Here is a 23,312-nt window from a genome sequence, read left to right as displayed (position 1 = left end):
GAACTTTATAAAATGATGGATGGCATTGAGAAAGTGGATAGAGAACTCACAGGCATCCAAGGAAGCTGGGTGTTGGAAGGTTCAGGACAGGTAAAAGAAAGTCCCTCTTCATGCAGCTCATAGTTACCAGTAATCTGCAGATCTTGCTCCTGCGGGAGGCAGCAATTGCCACCGTCTTGGGCAGTTTAAACAGAGCTATTAATTAATCAATTAATTCTAACATGAATCTTTTAGTTGCCTTAAACCACTGTCTCAAGGCAATTAACACATAATTATAAAAAACACACAAAAGCAACAAATCCATAACAAGTGGACATTCATGGTAAAGACCTAGCTAGTGAAGCCTATCAGAACAAAAATGTCTTCAGCCATTTCTGGAAAGCATGTGCCTGTCTTATCTCAACAGGGATGCTATTCCACAGATATCTGCATTTCTTGGTCACACCAGTATGCGGTGCTAAGAGTTTAACAGCCCCATGGAACTGGCATTTGATAAGTGATGTCTTCATTCTCACATCCATTCCTGCCCCCCGCACCCTTGAACCACAGACGCCATCCGTTACATCGCTGACAACGCCGGCTTACATGCACTCAATTCGCTGGGCTGTTTGGAACCCCTCACCGGACGCAGCTTCTTCAAACGTGGTCCTGCCATTGCAAGGAGGAGTGCAACATAATCCCAGTCACGTTTTGGTTTACAAGACACCACCAGCCACCATGAGCTCAGAAGAGGTGAGTTGTGATCCCCAGAAACATATTTTGGGGGAAGTATTGGCAGAGCTGGTGGTTTGGGGGCAACAGGCCCCTAGCCAGGGACATGGTGAAGCCAGTCAGCAAATCAGCCATAAAGAGCAGTCAAAGGGAGGAACATATGAGAAAAAATTGGCAGAATTGGCACTACTACATGTGCCACATAATACCTGTTACTTATTTGTCAAAACGCAATCATTTACTGTGGCAGCACTTACACTTTGGAACTCCTTGCCCATTGCTATCAAGCAGGCACCTTCACTGTATTCTGTTCGGCTCCTGCTAAAAACATTTTTGTTTAGTCAAGCCAGGTGGTTAGAAAATCTGATGTGAAATTTAATCTGTTTTAATTTTAGTTTCTTGCATTCTGTAACATATGGCAATTTTCTCCTGATTTTGCGGTTTTACATTTTTGTAAGCTGCTTTGAGGTTTCTTATAATTAAGCAGCATATAAATTTTATGAACTACAGTGGTGCCTCGCAAGACGAAATTAATCCGTTCCGCGAGTCTCTTCGTCTTGCGGTTTTTTTGTCTTGCGAAGCACGGCTATTAGTGGCTTAGCGGCTATTAACGGCTTAGCGGCTTAGTGGCTATTAGCGGCTTAGCAGCTTAGCGGCTTTAAGAAAAAGGAAACAAACTCGCAAGAACTCGCAAGACGTTTCGTCTTGCGAAGCAAGCCCATAGGGAAATTCGTCTTGCGGAAAGACTCAAAAACCGGAAAACTCTTTCGTCTTGCACGTTTTTCATCTTGCGAGGCATTCGTCTTGCGAGGTACCACTGTAAATAAAAATAAACAGTCCCAGCCAGTGGCTAGGGTGCAAAAGCAACCAAGAGCGTGTGCTAGGCTTGGATTCCAGGGATGCAAAGCCGCATGCTGAGCATTGAACCTGAGCATTCTGCACTAAAGCAGGTATTTTCTGAGAACCCCAGCTTCTTTAAGAGAGAGAAAGGAGTTTCTAGTCCTTAAGGTGTGTGAACACCTGTTAAAATCTAAGAAGGCAGAAGGGCTGCCAAACAAGAACTCCAGTGGTTGGAATAGGGGGCAGAAATTCTGTGCTTCTACCCCCAAGGTCAAGCCAAGACTACATCAAATAGTAGAAATTTCAGAAATGTGTACAATTTATGCAGGTCTCAGAATTCTTGGGGCAGAAGTCAGATTCCTTCCACCCAAAACATTAGGATTTTATACTGTTTGGCTGTTCCATGGTGGCAACATGAACAGGAGAAATAAGGATGTCCTTGCTTCCTCCCCTCTCCTTTTTTCCAAATCCCAGGTGAAGCAGGTTGAGTCAGGGACTGTTCAGTTCCACTTCTCCACCGGCTCCGAGGAGCAACCTGCAGTGGCTGGAAAACCCTCAAGCAGCACGAAGGGAGAGGCTCCTCTCTCAAAGAATCCTCCGCCCACGCCGTCCCCCAGTGAGTTCTTTTTCCAGATTGCTAACTCTTCAAACGCACAGCGGGACGTCTGTTCCACTCCAGAACTTGGTGGAGGTGGGGAGAGACCACTTAAAATGCGCTGCTGTAGTCGGAGAATTTGGAGAGATAAGGCCAACAACTTGGGCTCTGCTTTCTTGGCGAGATGCCCACTCTCTTCCCAGCCTTTTAAGTGCCGCCATTCAGCTGCCTGCAGCTCGAGAGGCTGTTGTTTCTGGTGCACAAACGCGGGCTCCGTAATGGGAGCCACGCGCTCCTGTTGCAGCCACACAAGCACTGTGGCTGGAGCAGGGAACACAGTGCCCTCCGTCAAGCGCTGCTAAGATGGAGTTGACTCATAGGATAGAATCATGGAATTGCAATCCATCCCCCTGTAAAGCAGAAATCACAACTAAATAATCACCGACAGAAGGCCATCCAACCTCGGCTTAAAAGCTTCCTGCGAAGGAGAGTCTACCACCTTCTGAGGTCATAGAATTGTAGAGTTGGCCCATTGCAATGCAGGAATCACAGCTAAAGAATCCCTGGAAAGGTGGCCACCACCTTCTGAGGAAGGCCATTCCACTATCAAAAGAGCTGTTATTATCAGAAAGTTGTTCCTAATGCTTAGACAGAATCCCTTCTCTTCATATTTCGTTGCACTACAAGGTGGAAATTTCACTCCTGGGTTGGAAAAAGTGTTCAGTTTGTAATACAGTGGTACCTCGGGTTACAGACGCTTCAGGTTACAGACTCCGCTAACCCAGAAATAGTACCTCGGGCTAAGAACTTTGCTTCAGGATGAGAACAGAAATTGCGCAGCAGCGGCGTGGCAGCAGTGGGAGACCCCATAAGCTAAAGTGGTGTTTCAGGTTAAGAACAGTTTCAGGTTAAGAATGGACCTCCAGAACGAATTAAGTTCTTAACCCGAGGTACCACTGTATCTGGGCTAGATGTTTCTGGGATGTGCTCCCCTGGCCCCAACCCATAAGAACTTAAGAGCAGCCTGTTGGTTCAGGCCAAAGGGGCCCCATCTCATCCAGCATCCTGTTTGTACAGTGGCCAGCCTTATGTGGGTATCTTGCATGAATGACCCAAACACCGCAAGAGCTCTCTCTCCCCTCTTGCGGTTTCCAGCAACTGGTATTCAGAAGCATTACTGCCTCTGTTTGCGGAGGCAGAGCAGAGCTTCCATTGTGGCTAGTAGCATACAGTGAACCCCTGCCCCAGACCAAGTGTTGGGAAGCTTTGGCCCTCCAGATGTTGCTGAACTTCAGCTCTCATCATACCTGGTCACCCTTGCTGGGGCTGATGAGAGTTGTGATTCAGCAACATCTGGAGGGTCGAAGTTTTCCTACACCTGCGCTAGACAGGTGCTGTCAACACTTTCAACCAAATGTACATGGCAAAACTAACGTTTCTCCCTGTGGGTTTTCCATCTTCCTCTGTCTGGTGCCTAAAATGGGAAATGTAATAATTCAGTGAACTTGGGACCACAATGTAGATTCAGGAACCTGGAGACCTATATTTCCCATGATTCCTTGTACTTGGGGGGCTGTTGCAGTGATTCTGGGCACCGGAGGTAGGGAAAGGGCTGCAGGTGAAGAGACATTGCTTCTCTTGCTTCCATACGTTTGAGAGGAAAGAAGGAGACGGTGAGGCAGGGAGCATTCCATATAGCAGCTGAATTATGATCTAAGATGGAGAAGCATTTTTGGGCCACCACGCTCTGTTTGGATTGAATAGGAACATTATGAGTCACACGTTCTAATCCTAGAAATTACAAACACCTTTGGCCATTGCTGGGTTGTCTCCAGTGCCCGTGCTCAGAGTAAACTCACTGAAGGTAATGGGCATAACTGACTTGGGACCATTCATTTCAGTGGGTCTACTCTGAGTAGAACTTACCTGGAGACAAGCCACTGGTTATATCTCTCCCACCTGCCCAAAAGTCTTAGATAAGTGACATATTAACACCTGAGGCTTCCTTGAATTTACCGACAACCAAAACCTCCCCTTTAAAAAACAAACTGAAGCATATCTCTGCATATAGAAAACTAGCATGCTGGAGAACTGAGCTAGAATATTTCATCCTGAGGTGCTGCCTTTCCTCAGACAATTTTTTTTGGGGGGAAAGTGCCCTCAACCACGCAGCACGCCTCCTGAAGTCTGAGCAATAACTGCACCATGTAATTCTGCTGACTGCGTAGGCCAGATCCTAGACTTTATCATTCAGTCACTTAACAATAAGACAGGAAATTGCATTGAACTCTGCAACCTTACCTGGCTGGCTCCTGTTCAAGAACCAGCAATAGGAATTAATGCATTTATATAGTTTGCCTTTATCTGGGGTGGGTAACGTACAGCCTTGCATTAAAAGATGAAGTGAAGCGCTGTCCCACCGTTCATCAAAATCTGCTTTGCATTGCTCTTTTTAATCTTTCCCCATTTGTCTGTGGATGTTTTAACTGTATTCCTCTCAACTTAACAGCCTGTGTGAACACTCATATGCGCCTTTATTACCTTATTAATGTGGTGCAGTTACTGAATTTTTTAGGACTGTGTGCACTTGAGAAAGTGCCAGAGAGGATCCGCTGGTAGCAAAAACTTTGGTCTCCTAGCAAAGAGCCAGTTTCATTATGGAATCAGGAATAAGATCCTCTTCATTTAAAGAAATGGAATTAAGCACAATTTTACAAAGACCTGTGGGAGAACAGAGTGTTCTTAGAAGCTTGTGTGTGACCCATGGGGCTTTAGGAAGCTACATATGATTACCCCATGGAACCATTGTTCTTATGTTATACAAAAGTAATTGTAAGGATTAGCTTGATGTGGTGGAAAGTGGGCATCAGAATGGCTTCCAGCAGTCAAAGGGGGGCACCTCTTCTGAATCACACCAGACATTTGCCCCTCATCCCCCTGGAGCAGGAGTGGGGTGAACTTCAATCCTGGGGGCCAAATGCAACACTGCAGACTTCCATCTGGCCGTCAAGAGTCTCCTGAGTCCATGAGAGCTAGTGTGGCATAGTGGTAAGAGTGTAGGACCTGGAAGACCAGGGTTCAAATCCCCGCTCAACAGTGAAATTCCCTGGGTGACCTTGGTGCCAGTCACTGCCTCTTAGCCTAACCTGCCATGCAGGGTTGCTTTGAAGATAAAACGAGGAGGGGAGAGAACCAGGTACCCCACCCACCTTGAGCTCATTGAAGGAAAAGCGGGATATAAATGCATGAAATAAATAAAATTTAAAAACCACACCCCTTACTCGTCCTGTTCCACACTCTTTTTGAGTTCTTTGTCCTGGCTGGAATGCAATAAAATACTTATTGCCTAGATAGATAGATAGGGGATGGGATGTAAAAAATGCTGGCTTTTGAATAGCTAGAATGTAGTCTATCACACACAAGTAAAGAATCCACTCATTTTTGCCTCTGGCTCCACCAGGCATTGGCATCCATTTCCCCAAAGGCTGCCTACGAGGGATTGTTGCCCTCAGGGTGAAGTAAGGTCCCCTATCCCTGCCTGAAACTGAGCACCCACAATCCTTTGGGCTCAGAGTTGGTTTGCTCATGATTTTGCTGCCAAGATACATTTCAGTTTAGCTCTCCCCCTTCAAAGCATCCTTTTCAGAAGAGTCTGGAAGAGGCAAAATAATGTGATAGCATTTAAAGTCCTGGCTGAGACCTTTCCCTTCCTGAATATTTCACCAGCACTGAAAGTTCCTTTGGTAATCCTGATGCCACTGAAGCTGTCAGCTTGAGAGAAGCACTTAGGCTGAGAGATATTACGAACAATCCTCCCAATTGTCTTTTATTTCTTGCTGCAGCATTAGAAGCAGCAGCAGCAAAATAAGATGCATTTCCTCCGTGGGGCCACTAGAGCGCAGTGTCTCCCAGGCTTCTGCCTTGCTGGGACCTGTGCTGACCTATATTCTGTTTGCAAATGCTCTGGTTTCAACAAGAGGTGGGTTTCATGTGTTGTTTAATAGGTTTTAAAACCTGGAACTGGTGAGGGTCAATTGAAAAAAAAAAGTTTAATGGTGGCAATTTCACTTAGACTCTCCTTGACATAATCCTGAGCGGTAGTTGAGTTAGCCGTGCTGGCACAGGGGCGTTGGGGAGGGGAGCAGCAGTGCTTAGGAGACAATCTAGTTTATTGTGACATAAATGGAAGTGATCGAGGCACTGCTGTGCCACTGACATTCCTCCCCACAGAGGCAGTTCAGCTGGTCGGAATCAAACCCGAATGAGAGAGGAGGGGGAGGACAAGTCCTCTGAGCGTGCTCTGCACACCCCTACTGCCTCTTCCAGCTGGGGCTCTGCTTGAGACAGAGCTTGTTGTGACTCAGCTTGAGACCCTTCTCACTCCAGGCTGGGCTCCGCAGGGATGTTCGTAGTCAGTTGAGGTACAGTGTAGGGCAGACAGCTGGGGTTCAGGACCAGGGAGAGCTCCCCATGGAGCCACTTTTGCCCAACACCAGTCTGGACCTCTTGATCAGGACCCACAGAAGCTGTTTCACTCAGCACTAGTCTGGATGGACTACTTCCTGTTAGAATTCCTGCTCTATGATTGCAGTCACAGGATTGTTGTCTATTACATGACGGTATATGCTTTTACTCCACAGAGTGGGAAGTGATGGAGACAGGATGTTTGTGTTACTGTGTTCCATGCAGTGGGACTATTGTCCTTTGTTCTTTTTTTCTTTGCTGTCTGATGCTAAAGAGAGAGGGAGCCATGTTGCAGTGCTCCATGTGTGTTTACATGTAAATAAAGTAGATTAGCCAAAATGCTGAGTTGCTGAGGTCTGTTACGCAACTGCAAAGACTCTGCGGATCCCTAAGTGTGCCGATGTCTGTTGGCATTGGTCGCTGTGATGTTCGGGCAAAAGAAAGCTTTTGAAGCTCCTGAACGATTGAGCAGGAGGGAGGGAACATGTCAGTTGAGTATGTGTGTCTGCCTGGGTCCTACTTGAGTGTAGGCTGAGCTCCTAACACTTCCTGTGAAGCAACCTTAACTCAGCACTAGCCTGGAATCAACTTGGGGGGGGGGGGTCAGTCCTATAGAGAAAGAGTCTGATTCTTGAGATTTAAAGGGGCCACGCTCTTACACTGGGTTGGGCTGCCTCCCATGATCCCTGGGCTTGGCGAGGTGTTGGAGAAGGAGGGTTCCAAAGCTCACCATGGACACCTGCCGGGAAGACCTAGTCAATTCTGGCTTCCTTGCTTATGCCCCTAAGTATGCCTTCCCTTTGGGGCCTGGCTGCCTCATCCAATATGATGCGAAGGTGCTCGTTGGTGAAGCAGAATGACTGCTTCATTGGCTGCTTCTTGCAGTGGTTCAGGGGCCCAGACTTCTTCATCCTCCCATGCCATAGGAACAGAGGAAGCTGGCTTATACTGAATCAGATTATTAGCCCATCTAGCCGAATGTCAACTCTGTTCTGACTGGTGATAGCTTCCTGTGCTTTGCAGCAGGAGTTTTGTAGCAAGACACCCCTGGGGCCTGAACCTGGAACTTGCTGCATACAAAGCAGCTGCTCTACCACTGAGTTACAGCCCTTTCCCTTAAAATAAAGTAAGATGGTAGTCCTCATGGTTCTAATATAAATGGAAAGGTGCCTTATCTGAAGTCAGAGCATTGGTCTGTCTAGCTCAGTATTGGCTTCACTGTCTGTGACTCTCATTAGTTTCAGACTAGGGTCTTCCTTACCCTTACCTGGAGTTTCCGGAGCAGAACCTGGGGACTTCTGCCTCCAAAGCTGATGCTGTACCACTGAGCCCATCCCCAAGGTCTTTAAAATTGTCCTCTGCTGGGTGGGGTCCAGATTGTGGCTTCAATAGAAGCCCCACAGATTCTGACAGCTAGTGGAATTTCCCACAGTGATCATGTAGCAGGTGCTTGTTGCGCGTGGTATGTATATCTGGGAACCACGTAGTTTCCCCAGACACATGTGCACTGGTGGTTAAAGATGCAGATTTCCTTGCGTGTGCTGGCCATGTGTTTCTTGTGTGGCAGTATCCTTGGAAAACTAGCGGTCCTTGCCTTGGTTAGAATATGTGGAGCAGCTCTTAAGGCCATTTCATGTGTGAACAAGTCATTGCAGATCTTTTGCATTGCTCAGTGCCAGCTCATACGGGGAATAATTTTCCCTAGTAAGTGCGCCTAGGATTTATTTATTTATACTTCCCCCTTCCAAAACTATATATAATGTTTTTTGTTTTTCCTTTTAAATCCAAAGTACAGAAGGCAGAAATGCCAATTAAAACAGCATTATAAAATGCAATTAAAAATAACGCAGATGCTGCCTCCTTCCTCTCCTGGTACCCCTAGCACAGCAACTGGTGAACGTTTGGTGTGTTGTCAGATTATGTCTTCAGCAGAGCAACTTCTTTCTGCATGAGGCAGAACCAAAGAGGGAGGGTATGCGCCCTGTGCTGTCCTAGCTCATCCTCTGCCTTGGGATTTTGTCTCTTTGCAGCCTCCCTTTGCCAGCTCCTTTCAACCCCAATTTGCTGAGGACCTCATCCCCCCCCCCACCCCATTTGGTCTCCTGATCTCTCCTTAATTGCTGGCTGAATATGTCTATTCAAGAAGCGGCAATGTCACGCTGATTGAGACTATTCAGAAGCGGCTGCACAGAAGCCGGTTCCATTGCATTTTGGGGAAGGCTGACGGAGGTCACAATTACTGACAGCCTATTTCAGAACATACTCCTCACTGCTGCCACTGAAATATTACCAGCAGGAAAACACAGAGCTTTTAAATTGTCTTTGGCCAAGAGATCCGTGCATCTCCCAGGGATGGAGAGCGGAGATGGACTGCTCCAGAGGGAAACAGTTCAGTGCTGCCCATGCTTTCTCTCTTCTCACTCAGATCATTAATGTTGCATCCATCACCGCAAAAGAATCTGTGGGCCTCCAGTGAACAGAATCATTCCATAGTAAACAATGTCCAGAGTACAGGACCTGGACCCTGGGAGAGAAAGAACTGCCAGTCTCTGATTAGAGATGATTCACCCTAGACATGGCCAGCTGGTGTCAAGGCAGGCCATGCTCCCTAAATGCTGAGGGGGGCACACAAGGGAGCTGTGTTTAGTTGTGTCTTTCCAGGGATGGGAATGAAATTAATCTGGCTCTTATTTATTTGCTTGGAGGGGAGAATTCTCTGGTGCTTGGGCCCTGCTTGATGGTTTCCCACATGCAAGTTGGTGGCAACTGTAAGAACAGGATGCTGGCATAGGTGGGCAATTGGCCTGATCCAGCAGGTTCTCCTTATACTTTCAATGTTTTATATTATTAACCACACTGTTTCATTACATGAATGTTACGGATCCAAATCGCTTTTAGCAATAAGCTAGTAGCCAAGATTGCGTGTCCATTTGGACACACAATCCTTAAAAATGGCCTGCTTGGGACTCGACCCACCTGGATAGGTGGAATTGAGCCAGACAGAAATGTTCATGCAGAAACCAGCCATTTTGGTGACGTGGAAATGGGCTGCCGCGACTGCTTCTTCCATCCTGGGTTTGTTGACATGAGTGACCCCACCCAGTCAGGGATCACACAATAAATGGGACAATGTCAGAGTGGTGCATAGCCAATCAGATTTGGCTTCATGATGGCAAATAACTGAGGGACAATATAACTGAATGAAACAAAGTTTTTGTATGGAGTGCATTTTGTTGCCACTACCCAGATTAGGGACTTTCCCCCAGCTCCATCCTTGTCTCCTCTTGCAGCTGTAGCCTTAGCATTGGACTGTCCTGATCCTGTACTTCCTATGCTTCTTGGTGAAGGTTGCTTGTCTTCTTTGCTAAGCGGAGGAGAGGGATTGCACTCATCCATCACTTTCTGGTGTCGTGCAGGCCACGCGTGCCTCGACAAAGTGTCCTTGCATCATGTGTCTTATCAGCCAATAGGCTTCCTCTTAAAAATAGATCTGACCCCTGTTGCTGGTTGCTCAGGACAACTCCTCCGGAGGATAGCTGTTCATTTTGCCTTCCTGGCCCAGGCGTGGTGTGACCATGGCCACTCTTACTTTAACTTCGTTCTCCTTGAACAGCTTGGCTCAGAACCAGGAGAGAGAGAGAGAGAGATTCATTGTTAACTCTTCACAGTACAAAAGGAAGGAGCAATCTCAAGGATTAGAGGGAAACAGTGTTTTCATCTGCAGGGTGAATTGTCCACTCCAGCAAAGTTGTCAGTGATGTGAGCTTTTGTCTTATTTGTTTATTTTTATTGCTCTTGTTTTGCTTCTTTTATTTTCTTTTTTGCATTTTCATTGAGGAGCACAAGGTGATGTACATGGCTCTTCCCCCCTTACTTAATCCTCGCAACAGTCCTGTGATGTAGGTTAGGTTGAGAAGCAGTGACCGGTCACTTTGTTAGCTTCATGACCGACGGGTGGGGGTTTGAACTCGTGTCTGGCACTAACCACAACACCCCACTGGCTCCCCACACCACCCTTTTAACCAGGGACTGTTCAGACCATGGTGCACCTCAAGACTTATCTAAAGACCCTCAAGGATGAGCTTTGGAGAGAACTCCCCTATGAGGACAGATCCCAGGGTTGGGCACTTCTTGATTTAGAGAAAAGGTGATTGAGATGATAGACATGATAGATGTTTATAAAATGATGCCTGGCATGGAGAAAGTGGATAAAGGAAAGTTTTCCTCCCTCTCTCAAACACTAGAATTTGTGGACATCCAATGAAGCTGCATGTTGGAAGTTTCAGGACAGATAAAAAAAGCCCTCCTTGAAGTGCATATTTGAACTATGGAACTTACTCCTGCAGGAGGCAGTGATGGCCACTACCTTAGATATGTTAAAAGAGAATTGGACAAATTCTTGGGGGATATGGCTACCAATGGTTATTAGCCATGATGGCAATAGTCTGCCTTTATGAAGCAGCAATGCTTCTGAATACCAGTTGCTGGAAGCCGCAGGAAGAGAGCGTGTCATTGTGCTTGGGTCCTGCCTGGAGGCTGCCCTTGGGAGTATCTGGTTGCCCAATGTGATAACAGGATGGTGGACTAGATGAGCCATTGGCCTGATCAAGAAGGCTCTTCTTCTGTTCTCTGTCCATCACAGAGTGATGGCCTGGCTAGGGCTTGAATGGCAAATGTTCAGATCTGCAACTTGGACTGCATCCAGCCTTATGAGCTGCTACCCAGGCTGCAGAGGGGAATCTGGCATGCAGTGTTGACGCCTGTGATCTGCAGGCAGAACGAAGCCTCTGGATTGGCTAAGCCTTCCCTATTACCAAGCAAAATGGCAGCAGCAACAGGATCAGTCTCCTATGAGGCAGGAAGACTCGTATGTTTGTGTGAGTGGAAGGCTGTCCCTGCAGCCCACCTGAAGCCAGTTAGGCCATTTTATACCTCATATGGTTCCACAAAAGTGGGGGCACCTGTTTCTCTTCCAATTAGGTATGTGGGAGGTGGGGTGGAGAACAAAACCCCTATACCAGCTAGGTACAAGGATGGCAGCACAGCTTTTTGAAGCAGGCTCGCAGGGTCTGAACGCTCCAGCAGACTAAAAAGGTGACAAGGAATGATGTAAAAGGCAGGCGAAACCTTAAGTATTCGGATGCGTTCACGTCTCATTAAACAACCCATTTAACCGGGGCCTGTATGGCTGTAAGGGAAAAACGCAGCACATTACAGTGATGAAGAAGCTGTGTTTTACAGCAAAGAAGGAACATAGTCTTATCTCTGTGGAGGTGGTGTGGGGTGGAGGGAAATTGCTGTGCGAAATAGACACCAACCCCCTGAACTTTTTCTTTATTGAATATCCCATCTTTTTTTTCTCCTAATGGGCATAAATGGTTCTTTCCTTCTCTCTCTTTGTATCTGCACAACAACCCTGTGATGCAGGCTAGGCTGAGAAAGGATCGCTGGGTTGAGGTCACCAAGTGCATTTCCTGGAGAAGTGGGGGATTTGGATTGCTTCCCTCACCCACTCCTGATTCGTAGTTTGACACTCTAACCACTAGGCCACACTGGTGTACACGTCTCCAGAGGACAAGTGGAAATCAAAAGGACTCCCATTCCTTCATTGTCTCTTCAGGACCAGAAGGGTTGAGGGTGAGGCCACATGGCCCGTTTCATAGAAGGGACCTCAAGGAAGGGTTATCTAGTCCCCACCCCCCTGAAGTCTCTACTGTCTCCTGGGTTCTGGGGGCTGGAGAGAACGGGATGCAATTTAGAGCCCAGCTAGGAAGGCAGGACTCAAGTGAGGGCAGACTCTGGGGCACACACAATAATGATTGGCCTGTCAAGCCACACCACATTACTTTTCTCCACTCTTTTAAAACAATGGCACATTAGATCTTCAGGGCAAACACAAGCTCTACTTGATGAAGACCCACCTGTGTGGGTCACCTCCCTGCTGACCATACCTGATCTTCTGTCTCTCCTAGGATCTCCACCTTCCCCTCAGGTGCTGGTTTCCACCCAAGATTATTCCCGAGGTCCTGGGGTAAGTATGTGCTTCAGAGGTTTCCCACCTGTTCAGTTTAATGCTGTATTCCTAAGCTTTCAATAACTCGCCACTTCCTGAATTAAAAACCTGAGTACTGAAAGGTTCGCCCTGAAAGACTGGGAAATTATCTGCTCTCGGAGGAGCCTACCCTCTATTTCTGCGTGAGTCACTGTTCTGGGCATGGCTCCCCACCCAGTGGCAGGTCCATTTGCCACATCCCTGCATCAGGAATGATGGAATGATACAATCTCACGTAATGCTGAGAGCTGCGTAACAGCTATCCACCACCCGTGGAGTCTGATTGGAAAGTGGCAAGCTCTGAGTGGTGAGTCAGACAGAGATGTAGCGAACAACCTTACTTGAAAGTGGGCCTTTCAGATCCCTATGATCTTTTTGCACTGTGGGTGATCTGATGATCTGATTGTCCCCAGTGCTGAAGAATTACCTGCTCCAGCAAAGGCGGGCGGGGGGGGGGGATGCCAACCAGAGCATTGGTAAGGGTAGGTAATTCTGCATTGGGAGGGTTTCTGTGGTTCAATTGCCAGTGTCTAACATGGGCCAGAGTGGTGACTCATGAAGAGATGTACTTTGGGCTCCTGAGAGGTTTCAGTTTCATTCATTTCCTCTGGCATGTGGCTTGAGAATTGCCAGCTTAATGTTTTGTTTAGTTTTAACGGTGGAGTCCTAGTTCTTGTCCTTCTCTTTCATGGAGGGCATTTTTCTCCCCCCCCCCCCCGGTAAATTAAGGGGCTTGGACAATGGCAGGGAAAAGGCAGGGGGGAAATAAAGGAGCTTAGCGGGTCAACTTGCTAGGAAAAGCCATTTGGATTTGAAGGCAGAGGAGAAGGACTGGTGACTCGCTTTGCGACCCCGTCGTTGCTGTCATTGGATGAGAAGCTGATGTTGCACAAATCCTGCTTTTAATGGGATGCAAGATAAAAGGGTGGCTTTGAGCTGCTCGCTTCTCTTCCGCTCTCTTTCATGTTCACACTAGGGAAGCTCCCCCGCTTCACTCGAGCTGCTTACCAGTGCATTTTTTAGCTTCATTCTCTTCTCATGGTGGTCAGTTGATTTGTAGTGGTTTGAGAGTTGGCCTGTGACTGGGGGAAGCCTGGGTTTGACTCCACACTCAACCAAGACAATCCATCGGTTACCTTGGGTGTCTTCAAAAATAGCACACACGTGTACCCACTGTCAGACTGAAGTGGTATATGTAAAATTTAGCTGAGTGTCCCAGTCTGCATTATGTCTGGATCAGCTCTTAATTGCAGCACCCTGCAGCTGCTTGCTTTAGGAATTCATCCATTCCAGGCATCTCTACGTGCCTGTTCTGGAGAACAGAATAAACTATTTTCTTCTCTCCATCCCTTACCTTGCATCAGAAGAGCGAGCAGCAGTGATGCTTCCTACATAACACTTATATTTTCATTTCAGCTGTCAATATCCCAGCTCTCTGTGCCTCCAGTGAGCTGCTCCTCCAAAACCCCATCGCAGCCATCTGGAGGGGCTCTGCCGTCCCAGTCCTCGGAGGCTCTGAGGCAGCTGCAGGAGGTAAAGGTTTGGACAATGCTGTTGCCCCAAGAGCTTGCAAAGACTCTCAAGTGCCCCTCGTGGGCCACATCAACCCTATCTCTACCAAGCAGCATCACCAAATATTCCGGGGCAGTCAATTTGTATTGTATATAGCCAAAGGCCTTTACAATGGGCGACAGAAAATAAAAGGAAAACTTTCATCTAAAATCATAGAACATAACCTGTAGCAGTTTACAGCATAAAAAGAAATTTACAACATTAAGATTTAAGATTGGAGTGCATTCACATAGCTGGAACAGAGCTTCTTGGCTGCCAGCACAAATTTGGCTACCTGGTGGGTAATGTACAGATGTTTATCTGTTAGGAGTTCAGCTGTCACTTCCTGTGAGGATCGACCTGGAAGCCAATTAAGAATTGGTGATATAAATTTTCCTTTGGGCGTTGTATACAGGGGGCAAATCAGCAGGTAGTGTGTGATGTTTTCTACCTGATTGCAATCCATATGGGGAATTCCCTGATATCTCCCCTCTAAATATGCTGAGGGCATCTGTTGGAATTTTAGTTCTACAGAGGCCCTGCATATTTGTGGGAAGGTCAGAGTTTCAAGGTAATGGGGCCTTGAGTGATTGGTCTTAATTGGGGGGTACCAAGTAGAGTAATAGGCAGCAATGATGGATGCTTTGTCTTGGTTAGCATTCTGATCAAAAAATCCAATTTCTAAGGTCACATGGGCTAAGGACAAAGTAGTTCTCCATTTGAAGCCTATAAGCCCTAAGCTTATCATGGCGCTTTTGTGCCCAGCCCCCTTAGTTGATCTAACCAGCAGAGCTTAATAAGAGTATGATCCTCGAAGGCATTGAGCCTGCACCAGTCTCTCAGATAGGCTAGATCATGGGTAGGCAAACTAAGGCCCCGGGTGCCAGGTCCGGCCCAATTGTCTTCTAAATCCAGCCCATGGAGAGTCCGGGAATCAGTGTGTTTTTACATGAGTAGAACGTGCCCTTTTATTTAAAATGCATCTCTGGGTTATTTGTGGGGCATAGGAATTCGTTCATTTCCCCCTATAAAATATAGCTTGGCCCCCCGCAAGGTCTGAGGGACAGTCAACCAGCCCTATGCTGAAAAAGTTAGCTGACCCCTGGGCTAGATCAATTCTGGCTGCTAGCAAAGGGAGGCCCAGCTCAGCTCTGAGGTGAGCTGGCGGCCTCCCGTATTCTGGGGCATGCTATTGTGCTTGCACACTGAGCGCGGTCCTAATCTGTTGCGCCTCCCCATCACCCTGTGGGAACTGACAGCGCATCCTGAACATCCAATTCGCGCTGGCTCTGCCATTGAGCAAGGTGAGGCAGATTTTGAGGGGCAGGGAGTGGACAGAGCTACAGAGCCTCTCTTGTGCATGCTAAGCTAGCTTGCTGCCCTTTGATGCAGTGGAGGACAGCGTCTTTCGCTGCCAGTGTTGAAATAAGACCCAGTCATTGGTTTATGCTGGCTTCTGTATTTGGAATGAGCGGAGGAGGGGGGGGGAGCACTGCCTTGCCCTTCATCTCAGAGTTGGCCCTGCATCCAGTACCTTTCAGGCCCTGCTTGTGGGATATCCAGAGGCACCTTGTGTTACTTTGGAAGGTGGTGGACTCTCCTTCTTTGGAGGTTAGGTGGCCATCTGTCAGGGCTTCTTTAGCTGTCATTCCTGCTTTGCTGGGGTTGAACTATTTGACCTTTGGGTGTATTCCAACTCTACAGTTATATGATACGATGCTTTGTTCTGTCTGCGCACAGCCCTCTCTGCATCCAACCACAGGCATGTGTCAGCCAGCTTGCCTGTTTTGGATGAACATCCCTTTCCTTTTCCCCTTTGCAAGCAGGATAACCCCCGTGGAGCCATCACCCACTTGGAGTCCAACCTCAGCTACAGCTCGCTGGCCCAGGAATCCCCCACCGCAGATCAGCTCCAGGAGCTGCCCTTCACACCAGTGCACGTGCCCATCATGGCCCTGGGGCCGCACTCAGAAAGGTGAGGTTGTGCAGGAAGGAGGCAGAGCTAGTCACCTGTTGGTTGGCCCTGACACAGCAGCCAGGATTGTGGGGTGTGGCTGATTGACATGGAGAGGAGGACGGTGAGCCCTCATTTCTGCTGTTGAGGACAGCCTCATTGGCAGGAATAAGACAAAGCAAGGGCTTGTTGGTTTGGGTGGGGAGGAAGCCAGAGAAGATTTCAAGGGGCGATGAGGAAGCCTCCTCCACCTCCCCTTTCATGTAAGCCAGGGATGGGAAGCATTCTGTGGTGCCCCAGGTGTCACTGGACCCACATAACCTTGGCTCCCATCTTGAGGACAGTGGCCTGGTAGAACGTACAGATCTTGTTTTGCAAAACAAATGATCCAGCAAGGCTTTTTAAGGAGTCAGATGGGAATAGAATCCCTCTTCCCTGCTCTCTGCAGAAACACAAGTGCTGGGCACCTTCCCAAAGCTTTTGGCCACTGGACACCTAGATATTCACACACTTGCTCTTAAGGCCAGCTGATTTCCCCAGATATGTGCTAGAGGGGTAAACGCTTAGGCTGAGAGTCTGTTGGCAGCACCCGGCTTCCCCCAGACTCAGCTGCCTGCCTCTGCTTCAGTCCTAGCACCGGCCTTACGCGAGCCGCTCTTGCCCGCTTGCGTGCATCGGGATTCCCTCAGCTCCTGGACTGCAACAAGGAGCCTGTCCAAATTGTGGACCCTGTGGACCCTGTGAACTTCATCCCACAGCGGGAAGAAGCTGACCTCCTGCAGAACAATGAAATCATCCTGCAGTTTCTTGCATTTACCAGGTAAAGCCTGTTGGTGGGGTTCAAGACAGGTCTGAGTCTAGAGATGGGAAGGCCTGGGGAAAAACTGGAAAAATTGGGTGGGGTGGTGGAAACCCAGGGTTTTTTTCAATTTTTTTTCCATAGCTGTTTTTTTTCGGGGGGGGGGGAAGTGTGTGGAATATACAACTGTATCAAAATTGTTTTTTTTTACAATTTTTCTGGGAAAAAATGGCTTTAGAAAAAACTGGAAAAACTCCCCCCCCCCATTTTTCCAGTCCTGCCCCCCCCCCCCCAGGCCTTCCCATCTCTGTGACTGAATCAGTGCTTTTGAGGTAGTTTGGGTTTTGTTGTTATCAGGAAAAACTTGGATTTTGCAATAGTTTTGAGCTGCCTCAAAAATGGCACTGTTTTCCTTCTGAACCCTGGACACCTAGCATTTTGCACAAAAAGCTGTGCTGGAAGCAACAAACAAGTGTGTTATGATGGTTGCTTTGTTTTTAAGGCTCCAGAGAGCCATGTAGTTCCTGAACTAGCTGACAGGGAAGCCAGCTGAGGGAGGCAGAGCTGCGTCTCTGAGCTCGTCCACAGGGACTAAGTCTTGGAGGAAACACAGGCATTTCAGATTCTTTGTTTACAAGTTTTGCATGACTATTTGCCAAATAATTCCCCTTCATTAAACAGGGAGATTTCTTCAGGCAATGTATGAAGATTTGGCCTAGCTCTTACTTGTCCATAAGGGGGAAAAGAGACATCCTTATTTCTCATTTCTCTTTTCCTCAACCAGTCCCTGCTGATCTAATCCATCCACCGTGAGTGTGTGGAAGTGATTGGTTAACACAAAGGAAGAAATAAAATAAGTAGAATAGCCTGTAGGGATACCAGAAGACCCATTTGAGAGGTTGTTCTGTTTCTTCAACATGCCTTTTTGCATTGTACTGAAAACCTTCCTCTATCAGCATCAGACTCCTGTAATGGTATCATTCAGAAATTAAAAATTGCTCTCGTGTTTCCAAATGTGTCTACCCAGACTTAAGGTCTATGGACTTGTGGGTTTTTTTATGCAGGGGGAGGAGGAGGCTGGGGGATAAGCACCAAGATTCTCAAGGATTTAATTCTAGGTGTTCTAAGGAATAGCTCCAACAGCCAGTCCAGACAGGTAGATCATGCAAGGTGTGGCAAGGCACACAAGTCTTTGTTAGGTGTGTAATAGGGAGAGGATCCAGTGACGCCTGATGCAGGGAGTTGTCAGAATGACCAATCCCCCAGCTGAGGTTGATTGGAGGCAGGCAAGGTCAGAGCAGAGACTCATGCTGAGACAGAGCAGGCAGCCTCCGCTGTAGGAAGATAGGTCCTGCCTCTCAAAAACCTTTAGCTTTTCAAAGAATTAGCTAGCCATCCTTTGAGAGGTGTCCTTGGCCCGGCCAGTACACACCCGGTGAATTGGTGACTAATGGTATAGAGATTTAAATCATCAGGTTTTAATCTCAGTGGATTTAATTGTCTTTTGTTCCTTTTGGTTGTTGTTAAACAAGGGCCGCAGAGGACAGGACAGCCTTGGAGACGTGGCCCAAAACCATCTATTTCACCTTCCAGTTCTACCGCTTCCCTCCAGTCACAACTCCCCGATTGCAGCTGGTCAATGCAGATACCTCGAAGGCAGCTCCATTCATTCCATCTTCTCACATCTTGGTGCAAATCAAGGAAGATGGGACCCTGAACCTTGGTAAGGCCTGAGGGGAACAGATGGGCAGGAACTTATTTCTACCCTCCAGTCCTTCCCCATGGTTCCCTTAGTCAGCTGCCTTCCTTAGTATCCCTCCTTAGTCTGTCGCTCTTCCTTAGATATGTATTCCTACCTTTCTTCTGTCTTCCTATGAGCCAAGAAGCTCCACAAATGGTATTTGGGTGCCTTTAAAATCAGAGCAGCTTAGTTAAACACTGACAAAGACCCTCTCTGATGTCATAGCAATTAGGCCTGCAGTGTGTCAGTAAGGAATATCTCTAAACCTTTCCTACAGTCACTTTAACATCACAGCTATCACTCGGATCTCTCTGTTTCTGAAGGGAGGGAGGGAGAGAGGCTGCCATACTAGAGAGTGTGAATTCCAGGCAGACTTGAATCCAGCTGTCTCTCCAGTTTGAAAAATGAGGCCCTCCAAGAAGGATCATTCCCAATTCAGAATGCAGCACTCAGAGCCAGCTCCGAGCTTGTTGCAGCATCCCCCAGGGATGAAGTCTCAAGCTGCGAGTCAGCAAAATTCTCCTTTCCGCCGTGAGCCTGATGGAAGTGGAAGCTGAAGGGACACCTGCGAGCGAGGTTAACTCCAGTTTTTAATAGGTCAATGGCACGTATATCAACTGACTCCCAAGCACAGATAGCAAGAATTAGAATCTGCTCTGCTGTTGAGCCATCATTCCTTCAGAACAGAAGTGTAGCTAGTAAAGCCCACCATTTGAGAGGCTTCGCTTCAGATACTGCCTTGGTGTATTGTAAATTCTCCCTTTCCTCCTTTAAAACAGTTTTGGTTTTCAGGTTGGAGAATTAGGTCATTGACATATGTGCAAGCCAAGTTTTACTCCCATCTCCCAGATGCATGTATTCCCAGTTCATTTAGCACTGTGTTTCTGATCTTCTTGAAAACAGGCATGGAGGTTGAGTGGGTGTTTGAACTTAATAGCATAAGAACCTGGGAAGAGCATCCTAGACCAGGCCAAAGGATGCCTGTTTCTTACCAGTGGCCGACCAAGATGCCCCAGGGGAATCCCACAAGCAGGACCTGAGCACAAGAGCGCTCTCTCCTCTTGTGGCTTCCAGAAACTGGTATTCAGAAGCATCACTGCCTTTATGGAGGTAGAACATAGCCATCATTGTTAGTAGCCATTGATAGCCCTCTCCTCCATGAATTTGTCTAATATTTTTTTTAAAGCCATCCAGATTAGTGGCCATCACTGCCTTCTGATGGAGGGAGTTCCATAGTTTAACTGTCTGCTGAATGAAGAAGTCCTTTCTTTTATCTGTCTTGAATCTTCCAGCATTCATCTTCATTGGATGTCCACAAGTTCTAGTGTTATGAGAGAGGGAGAAAGACTTCTCTCTCACCATTCTCTCCACGCCGCGCAAAGTTTCATAACCTTTCTTCACAGGGGAGTCGCTCCACTGCTATGATCATTTTGGATGCTATTTTCTGATCCTTCTTCAACTCTGCAATATTCTTTTTGAGGGGAGGCAACCAGGACTGTGCAGAGCCTTCCAATATTCAGATATGAGAAGCCTCTTCTTCAGTCTGTAGCAGTACAGTTAAGACACAGGTTCAGTATGCATAATCTGCTCTTTGTAGAACTAGGACGGAGTGTCAGGCACTGGTAAGCATCAGGGCTGAGATTTGGCAATCCAGAATGCTGACTTGCCAGTTAGCTAAGCAGATTTTTCTTTATTTATTTCGAGTTCTACGCATCCGAGCAGCCAAGCTTCAGACGCCTTGTTTCGCTCTGCAAAGTGCTTTTTGTTCTTATTAAAGCCTCGTCCCAGGAGAGGCGGTCCTGTTCCGTACCCTGCTGAGTGTCTCTGGTTCATAAAGCCACCCCTCTCCCCCGTGGAACAGTTAATGGAAATTAAAAAGGGGGAAAGACACACATTAAATGCTGCTCTGTGCTGGGATAGGACGCTCCCAGTGTGACTTTAAAAGTTACTTAGCCAGATCTTTCATAATAGCCTTGATCATTCTGTTTATTAAAGTGGAGCCACACAGCAGCAGCAGACCCCTCATTTGCTGATGACTTTTGAAAAGGAAGGCCCTCAAGGGTTGGTCCTCTTGTTGGAGCTGAACTGCTCATCATCTTCCACTCCTCAGTTGCTCCCTGGATCCATTGGCAAATGCCAGTGCTGTTCTAGTCAGGAAGGCACAAGGCCTCGCTGTGATCCGATGCCCCTTCCTTTCTCTTCTTTCCCTTTCCAACTCTGTTGCTGAATTATGCTGCCACACCCTTCTCTCCTTCTTTTCAAAATCATTAGCTGTGATTCCTGCATTGTAGGGGTTTGGACTAGATGAGCCTTAGAGATCCTTCCAACTCTACAGTTTCTATGATTTTATTTCATTCTGTAAAGCTTTTTTTTTTTTGAAAAATTAATGTAGCATAAAAAGTACAAGCTAACAAGAACGAAACATAATGAAAGTTAGAAAACGTAACACAGGAGCAGCACAGAGAGCAGATAACGTAGTGGCTTTCCAACTAAATAGAGTGCTTTTGCAGGACACCTACTTTGCCTCCCGAAGGTCCCGTCCTCATTTAAAGCCCCAGAGAACCACCGCCATTCCATTTAGACTAGGGATAGAAAGTTTCAGATACAGGGGCTGAGAGTAGCCTCAGGGGCCTTTATATCTGGCCCTGTCAGGTTGCTGCCAGCGACTCCCGGCTGGTTGCCCAGGAATGTACAAAGACAAGGGAATGTTTCTTACCGTCCTCCTTTTATTCAGTATTTACAGAGAGAGGCTATAGAACCCAGACTCTTGGATAATGGAGTTGTCCCAAGTGAATCTTCACCCTCCATCTCTCCCACTCCCTCATTCATCATTCTCATTGTCTCTCCTACGGGTGCTGCTATGTGCCCTCTGTCTTTGAGCACTTTGCTCTCCTACTTCCAAGGCTCACCGGGTTCTGGGAGAGGGGGGGCTGGAATGCATTCTAAAGACACTGTGTCTGTCAGCTGTTGCCCCCCAGAACTTCCTCCTCCTCTCCCATTATTTCCCAGCTTACCCCCTCAATTGCCTCTGAGCTGTGACCTCCCTCACACCCCTGTTGTAAATCTAAACTGTCTTCCTCTTCCTTCTCCCTGTGTCAAGCTGAGGAGGTGGTCTTCCCCCATTGCTCCTCTGCCCAGTCCCTGGCAGGCCCTCAGGACATTCCCCAGTCTCTATACCTCTACCTGCCCAGCTCCACATCCTCCTCGAATGCTTCTCCTAGATGGAATGTGTCCCTGAGCCCACCACCACCCGAGGGAGTTGGTTCCACTGTGGAATGGCTCATACCCTCAGCGAGTTTTTTGCTTTGGGCCTTACACACCTGTAACCAGCAACTTTCTCTGCAGGCTCCCCAGGTTTCCAGCTGAAATATATGGTGGATCCTGGTTTCCTCAAGCCAGGTGAGCAACGGTGGTTTATCCGTTACCTGGCTGAGCACACTCTGCAAATAGACGCGTGGGATGGCGATTCGTTGCTCCTCGTTGGATCTGCTGCTGTGAAGCTGAAGGTGGGGATTTATTAAGTTGGAACTGACTCTTGGGAGGGACAACCCCCACCCTGAGCCAATTCTGTAAAATTTAAATACCACTTGAGCAAAACAAAAACAAAAACCTCAAAGCAGTTTACAAAAAGAATAAGGTTATCAGTAAACCCCCCCCCAGCTATTTAAAACTTTCATATAGTAATTTAAATCAGCAATAAGCTAAAGACAAATTGAAACCCAGCCAGATGAGCGGGTACAAAGAATAAATTATTATCATCATCATCATCATCATTCTGCATAGCTGGGTAGCTTTCTTTAAAAAAAATGCTGTTAGCAGGTCTCTGAGCACAAATGTTATATGTTGACAGGGTCTCACTCAAAGTGGACATACTGAAATATAGAGTATTTAGAGATGACTAGACCTTTTAAATTTTCCACTGATTCTACTCCCTATGAATTATATCAGCTGTTGCAAACCTGGTGTGCTTCAGACGTTTGAGACCACAGCTTCCATCAGTCTCATCATCATATGGCCATGGTGGTTGGGGCTGATGGGAGTTGTAGTCAAAAACACCTGATAGGGGACAGCTGACATAGACAAGGGTGACCTAGATGGGCCAATGACCTAACTCAGTGTAAGGATGTGTTTTATTTTAAGAACAAAAGAGGAGCCAGTCGGATCAGGCCATCTTGTCCAGCATTCTTTTCACTCAGTGGCTAACCAGATCTTGCAAGGAGGATATGAGAGCATCCCCCGCCCCCGCAGTTTTCCGTATCCGCAAAATGTTCCTTATGGTTATTTGTGGCTAGGAGATCTCACACACAAAAGAGCATTGGTGGTTGTTGGCTGCTAATGACAATGCAACCCCATGTTCTCAGGTTGGGACCTAGATTGAAAAAGTTGGGATTTGTAGTTCATCCCCACAAAGGAGATATACATCTTAGGCAAAATTAAGGAGCCCGATGGGAGTTGTAGTCCAGAACACCTAGAGGGCACCAGCTTGGGAAAGTTTGGATTATGCCTACTGCCAGTCTGGCAGCCAGTCTGATAACTGATTTCAGAGGACAACTCAAAAACGGATTGGCTTCTTATTCATTCATTTATTGCCTTTATACCACACTT

The 23,312-nt window shown here is 47.3% G+C and overlaps 1 protein-coding gene across 2 annotated transcripts in view; it reads left to right on the top strand.

Moving 5' to 3' along the window:
* The window catches only part of NPHP4 (nephrocystin 4), a 102,281-nt gene that overhangs the window by 53,308 nt on the left and 25,661 nt on the right, over positions 1 to 23,312 (top strand). For both annotated transcript variants that reach the window (XM_082233400.1, XM_082233399.1), the window contains exons 10-17: positions 550 to 732; positions 2,026 to 2,167; positions 12,583 to 12,641; positions 14,079 to 14,195; positions 16,040 to 16,188; positions 16,796 to 16,987; positions 18,499 to 18,689; positions 22,053 to 22,213. In XM_082233400.1, coding sequence (XP_082089526.1) covers positions 550 to 732; positions 2,026 to 2,167; positions 12,583 to 12,641; positions 14,079 to 14,195; positions 16,040 to 16,188; positions 16,796 to 16,987; positions 18,499 to 18,689; positions 22,053 to 22,213 — 1,194 coding nt within the window. The remainder of the gene's footprint in view (positions 1 to 549; positions 733 to 2,025; positions 2,168 to 12,582; positions 12,642 to 14,078; positions 14,196 to 16,039; positions 16,189 to 16,795; positions 16,988 to 18,498; positions 18,690 to 22,052; positions 22,214 to 23,312) is intronic.

This window comes from Podarcis vaucheri, assembly GCF_965113315.1.
Source record: "Podarcis vaucheri genome assembly, chromosome: 7".
NCBI lineage: Eukaryota > Metazoa > Chordata > Lepidosauria > Squamata > Lacertidae > Podarcis > Podarcis vaucheri.
This window is presented reverse-complemented; position numbering and strand designations above follow the sequence as displayed.